The 6,250-nt window shown below is 49.1% G+C and overlaps 1 protein-coding gene across 1 annotated transcript; it reads left to right on the forward strand.

The window, feature by feature from the left end:
• The first annotated feature begins 2,302 nt into the window (after positions 1 to 2,302).
• LOC109781134 (protein PLASTID MOVEMENT IMPAIRED 1-RELATED 1) lies at positions 2,303 to 6,250 on the forward strand. The gene is made up of 2 exons (XM_020339731.4): positions 2,303 to 4,802; positions 4,891 to 6,250. Exons 1-2 carry the CDS (start codon positions 2,527 to 2,529, stop codon positions 6,020 to 6,022), a joined length of 3,408 nt encoding a protein of 1,135 aa, XP_020195320.1. The 5' UTR covers positions 2,303 to 2,526; the 3' UTR covers positions 6,023 to 6,250.

Below are 6,250 nucleotides of genomic sequence, written 5' to 3' on the forward strand. Positions count from 1 at the left end.
CCGGGAGTATGGACATGAAAGGTTCATTGTTATTGGCCATAGTTCTGTTAGATGACTTCAAAATTATTCACAATGTTTGAAACACCGTTAGATGCACTGATAATTCATAGATGGTGGTTCTGCTTTGGTACATTTATATTTGTTATCACGTGTATCTGATATAATTGGTATTCTTTTCCTTGCAAAAATTTTTGCTCACATTTTCCGCAACACCGCGTGGGGCATCATCTAGTTTTTAATAAAGCTCGTGCTAAACATGCATGAGTTCGTTTTGAGAGAATAAAGAAACACATGAACCATATATGTACAACCAGCATGAAGCAGCGTCAGACTTGGAACTTTTGTCCAAAAGGACCATCTGCCTAATCAAATTGACAGAAAAGACCATCCCTGAATGTAAATGACAGAAAATACCAGCTGGATTGTGGCGGTAGAGGCGTCAGCCGACACGTGGCACCTGCCGCCACAGACGGAGACGGCAGGGCCTGCCGCCACAGCTAGTGGCGGGCTGGCGGCACCCCTTGCACCATAGGATTTGAAGCAACGCCGGAACGAAAAACAAATGACATGGCACATGTCGCCATGGGCTGTGGTGGCAGCCAAACATATTTGCATGCACGCAAGATGGACCAGATCGATCACGATGGCTAGCTAGCTGGGAATGTATCGGTGCACCCGTACTTGTGGTGCTACCGGTGCACCGGATGCCATAGAACATCTTAAAAAATCCGAAGAAAAAAATTAACACACTAACACAACATTAATGTACGATGTCACAAAATTTCGTATCAAAATTTGAAATATTATTTGAGATACAAAAATGATAAATTTGACAGTTGTGTGATAATGGGCCAAATCTAAAGCCCGAGTTATGTTATGTACTATTCAGTGTTGAATTTGTCTTTTTTGTTTTTTAATTTATGTTTCGAGTTTTGACTTGAAATTTCATGAGAACCTACATTGATGTTGTGTGAATGTGCTAATTTTTTTTTCAGATTCTTTTGAACATTTTAAAAGCACATCATGAGTTCGGTGCACCGGTAACACCACAAGCTTCGGTGCACCAGATATTTCCCAAATAGCGCTAGCCATTGAGATCGGTATGTGATAGCAGCAAGATAAAATATTTAGCTAGCCAGCAAGTTCAAATAGCTAGCTACCATGCAATTATGTGGCTGCGCGAGAGCCCATGGCGGCAGGTGCCATACCATCAGTTTTTCGTTCTAGCGTTGCTCCAAATCCTGTGGTGCAAGGGGTGCCGCCACCGGCTGTGACGGCAGGTCTTGCCGCCTTTGGCTGCGGCGGCAGATGCCACGTGTCGGCTGATGCGTCTATCGTCAGGACCCAGCTGGTCTTTTCTGTTGTTTGCATCCAGAGATGGTTGTTTCTGTCAATTTGATTCGGCAGATGGTTTTTTTTTTGGACAACGCTAACGCCCACACGTGTGGTGGTGGAGTCAAACCCGCCCACACGCTTTATAACACACAGACTACGCCATGTCACCGCATGCATGCATGTGGAAATCTTTTTAGATTTTTTGTTTTTAAAATATTTTATCTCTTAAATGGAAAATCCGATTAAAGATCCGTTTTCACCATTAAATCCCTCGCGATGAGATCTTCGAAAATAGATCTCATATCAATATATTTCGACGATTTTTTTTATTAAAAGTTGTCGTGCCTATTGCACATGAATTGCCATGATGTTTACACTGAAGTTACCATGATATGTTTCACCTATTTTCTTCTACATTTTCATGGTCAAAGTACTGGAATTGCCATCACCAAAAAACTAAAATTGCCATGATCTACAAACTAAATTTGCCACATGGCAACTTTAGTTTAAGCACTATTGCAACTACAGTGTAAACATCATGGCAACTTTTGGGTAAAAAATCGTCGAAACATATCAACATGGGGCTAGTTTTGAAGATCTCGTTGAGACGGATTTAATGGTGAAAACGGATTTTTAATTTGCTTTTCAATTAGAAGATAAAACATTTTTAAGCCGAAAACCAAAAAAAATTATGTTGATGTCATCTATTCATACGTGGCAAAATGGGTGATGATGGAGGCGTGTGGGCGATGTACAAAACCCCACCCAAATCTTTTTTCATTATTTTTCTGACAAAAAATCTCGGACTTGACCTGCATGCGCATCTTCCCAACCCCCACCCAAAAACCCTGAATACGACTCGCAACGACCACCCAACCCCGCAGAAACAGAAAAATCCGAGCACTGACGGCCCATGCGGCCGTGCCCCCCTCTTTCTTCACGAGCTCCTCGAACGCCCAACCAACGTTTTCGTTCCCTCCGCATCCCCGTTCGGGCGTCACAAGGCAAGACAAGAATTCGAATCCTCCAGATCTCGATTCCCATTCCAGCGCCAGCGAGGCTAAACAAAAGCAGCCCACCAAACAGGAAACAACAAACCAAGCAAGGCACCCGCTCCCCTGTCCCTCACGCCGGCCGCGCCGTCTCCCTCTCCCCCCACCCCATCCAAAAATCCCCAACCAAGCGCGCCCCATGTCGTCGCGCCGGCCGCCGGCGGACCGCGCGGCCGAGGCGGGGGACGCGGCCCTCGCGCGCGACATCGTCACGCTGCACAAGGCCCTCTCCCTCGACCCCTCGCGCCGCCGCCGCTCCCTCCCGCTCCCCGCTGCCCCATCTCCATCTGCCGCCGACCAGGCCCGCAACAAGCCCAAGCTCAAGCCCTCCTCCTCCTCCCGCAAGCTCCTGCCCTCCGCCTCCTACTACTCCTCGGTCTCCACCTCCTCCTCCTCCTCCTTCTGGAAGAAGTCGTTGACGGCCATCTCGCACCTGGGCAGGCGCCGCCTCGACTGCGCCTTCACCCTGCAGGTGCACTCCGTCGACGGCCTCCCCACCGCGCTCGACGGCTCCCCGGTCTCCGTCCACTTCCGCCGGATGTCCGCCTGCGCCTCCACCCGCCCCGTCGCGCCGGCCCTCGGCGCCGTCGCCTTCGAGGAGCCGCTCACGCAGCGCTCGCCCGTCTACTTCTCCCGCGGGGCCAAGAACGCGGTCAAGTACGAGCCACGGGCCTTCGTCGTCACCGTCGCCGCCTCGGCGCTCGAGCTCGGCAAACACGAGGTCGACCTCACCCGTTTGCTGCCGCTCTCCATTGACGACCTCGAGGAGGGCGGCGACTCCGGATTTGGGAAGTGGAGCACCAGCTTCCGGCTGTCTGGCGTTGCCCGCGGCGCGCGGCTCAATGTCACCTTCTCCTGCGTGCTCGTGGGCGGAGGTGGGGAGCAGCACAAAGGAGGGGAAGTGGCGGGGCTGAGACGGGGCTCCATGGCGCGGCAGGTGTCAGTGCAGTCCCCATCACCAGTGCCGGCACGGAGCCGGGACGTGAGGGTGCTGCACGAGGTTTTGCCAAGCACGAGGCCTGTAAAGGCCTTGCCCCTTGTTGGTGATGCCGGTCTTGATGCGACCAAGGGTGAGACGGCAACAGTAGAATGCGAGGAGGATGGTTCACCGCAGTCAAAGCATTGCACCTCAGTAGAGGTGAGGAAGGGGGAGGGGGACTTGGTGCACCCAGAGGGTGATTGCCATGGCTCAGAGTTCAATGTGGTTGAGCAGGGAGTTGAGGTCACCCTCGAGGATCCAGACCAATTCAAACATGTCGAGACTGCCAATGTGAATGATCAAGATGAGGGTTTTAGTGGTGAAGCTAATGAAGAGGGAATAGCCAAGCCTGCATTACTAATTGATGATCTTTCTAAAGAGGATACCGTTGAAGTGAAGCTCGAAGAGGAGCTCAGTGATGTTGCTCTTGAAATGGACGATGTAGGAGACAAGCAGGATGCATCGGTCCAAGCGGCCTTGCTTCCTACAGACGCATTTGAAAAAGATGGTGAGTTGGCTGCAGATACAGAACTAGAGGTCTTGGAGGGTATATTCAACAAATTCTCAATTGTTGAACCAGAGGAATTTGACTCACCAATTATAGAGGATAAGCATTCTAGGCGATTGAGCTGCATTGGTGTGGAAGATGGTTGCAATTCCACCAGTAGGAAGAGTAGATCACGCAGCATGGATGCTTCGTCTGATTTTGTTGCTAATGAGTTTTTGGATATGCTTGGGATAGCTCATAGCCCATTTGGGGTAACCTCAGATAGTGATCCAGAGTCACCAAGAGAGCGGCTTTGGAAGCAGTTTGAAAAGGAAGCTCTGGAATCTGGGGACTGTATTCTTGGTTTGAATTTCGAAGATGGAGTGGAAGAACCTAGTTGTGAAGATGTCGCAGAGGATTTCGATCTCTCCACAATCATACGCGAGGCTGAACTTGAGCTGCAGAATGTAGTTCCACCGATAGACACCACATTTAGAGCCAAGTCACTGGAAGACGAGGAAACTGAAGCTTTGATGCGTCAATTTGGGCTAAATGAGAAGTCCTTCCAGTCTTCTCCACCTGGGAGTAGAAGTGGGTTTGGTAGCCCCATTGCCCTCCCACCTGAGCAGCCCCTTGAGCTGCCACCTTTGGCTGATGGTTTGGGCCCATTTATTCAGACAGAGGATGGTGGATTTCTGCGGTCAATGAATCCAGTTCTTTTCAAGAATGCAAAGAACAATTGTAGCTTGGTCATGCAGGCTTCTTCTCCAATCGTACTTCCAGCAGAAATGGGCTCTGGAATTATGGAGATATTGCATGGTCTAGCTTCAGTTGGAATCGAAAAGCTCTCAATGCAAGCAAACAAACTTATGCCCTTAGAAGATGTCAATGGCAAAATGATGCAGCAGCTCGCCTGGGAGGCTTCTCCTGCTCTAGAGTCTTCAGGAAGGTTAGATATCTTTCTTGTCCTGCTTGTTCATGATTTCTTAATACTTCATCATTTGCTTGGCTAAAACATATTACTCTAACCAATGCAGATATGACCTATTGGAGAATCATAGTTTGGATGCTTTGGCAGCAGGGGCCAGCAATGCTGCCTCGGGAAAGAAGAAGAAAGCGAGAGGTGCTGATCTGTCATCATCATTGGGTGCGATAAGTGCTTCAGAATATGTTTCACTTGAGGATCTTGCTCCATTAGCTATGGAAAAGATTGAAGCCCTTTCTATTGAGGGTCTGAGGATACAATCTGGCATGTCCGAAGAAGAGGCACCATCCAATATCAGTGCCCACCCTATTGGAGAAATTTCATCTCTGCAAGGAAAGTCCGCAGAGAATACTTTGTCACTTGGTTTGGAAGGAACTGCAGGATTGCAGCTTCTGGATGTTAAACAAACTGGTGGTGATGTTGATGGATTAATGGGCTTATCGATCACTCTAGATGAGTGGATGAGGCTTGATTCTGGAGTGGTGGATGAAGAGGAACAGTTCAGTGACCGTACATCGAAAATACTTGCTGCCCACCATGCCAAATCAATGGACCTACTTGGTGAAGGCCAAACTGCAGACAAAAAGAGCAGGAGATCTGGTAGAAGATGGGGTTTGTTGGGGAACAACTTCACAGTTGCTCTCATGGTTCAATTGCGTGATCCGCTACGTAACTATGAGCCGGTTGGCACACCGATGCTTTCTTTGATTCAAGTGGAGAGGGTTTTTATTCCCCCAAAGCCCAAGATATACAGCACCCTTTCAGAGAAAGGTAACAGTGAGCAAGATTATGAGGAGGAGCCCAATCCTGAGCAGGTTCTGGATAAAGCATCGGTCGATGAAGAAAAGATAGGGCAAGACTCTGTTCCCCAATTTAAAGTCACAGAAGTACATCTGGCCGGTTTTAAGAGTGAGCCTGAGAAGACAAAGCCGTGGGGTAATCAAACACAACAGCAGTCTGGTTCAAGATGGCTGCTAGGAGCTGGCATGGGAAAGGGCAGCAAGCATCCTCTGATAAAATCGAAAGCCACCGCAAAGGCCACGAAAGACGCAGCTGGTCAGCAAGGAGACACCCTGTGGAGCATTTCTTCACGTGTTCATGGAGCAGGGACAAGATGGGGCGAGCTAACAGGATCTAAGCGGAACCCTAATATCCTCCTCCAGAAGGATAAGAGATTCCGGTGAGGGCTTTACCAATTCTAGGTAGGTACTAGTAGTTCTTGTGTGCCGAGGGGTGGCGGGTTTGGGCCTTTCTGGTGGTTCGCCTGTGTAACCGAACCTCGCTTGAAATTAATGTTCCTACTCCTCCCATCCATATTAATAGACGCATGCTTGTGCGTCAATTAATTTGGATCGGAGGGAGTACTAAAGTGCCAAATCATGTCAATCCAGTTCTTTTTTCGCGATGCATAA

This window comes from Aegilops tauschii, chromosome 3 (genome assembly GCF_002575655.3).
Source record: "Aegilops tauschii subsp. strangulata cultivar AL8/78 chromosome 3, Aet v6.0, whole genome shotgun sequence".
NCBI classification, from domain to species: domain Eukaryota; kingdom Viridiplantae; phylum Streptophyta; class Magnoliopsida; order Poales; family Poaceae; genus Aegilops; species Aegilops tauschii.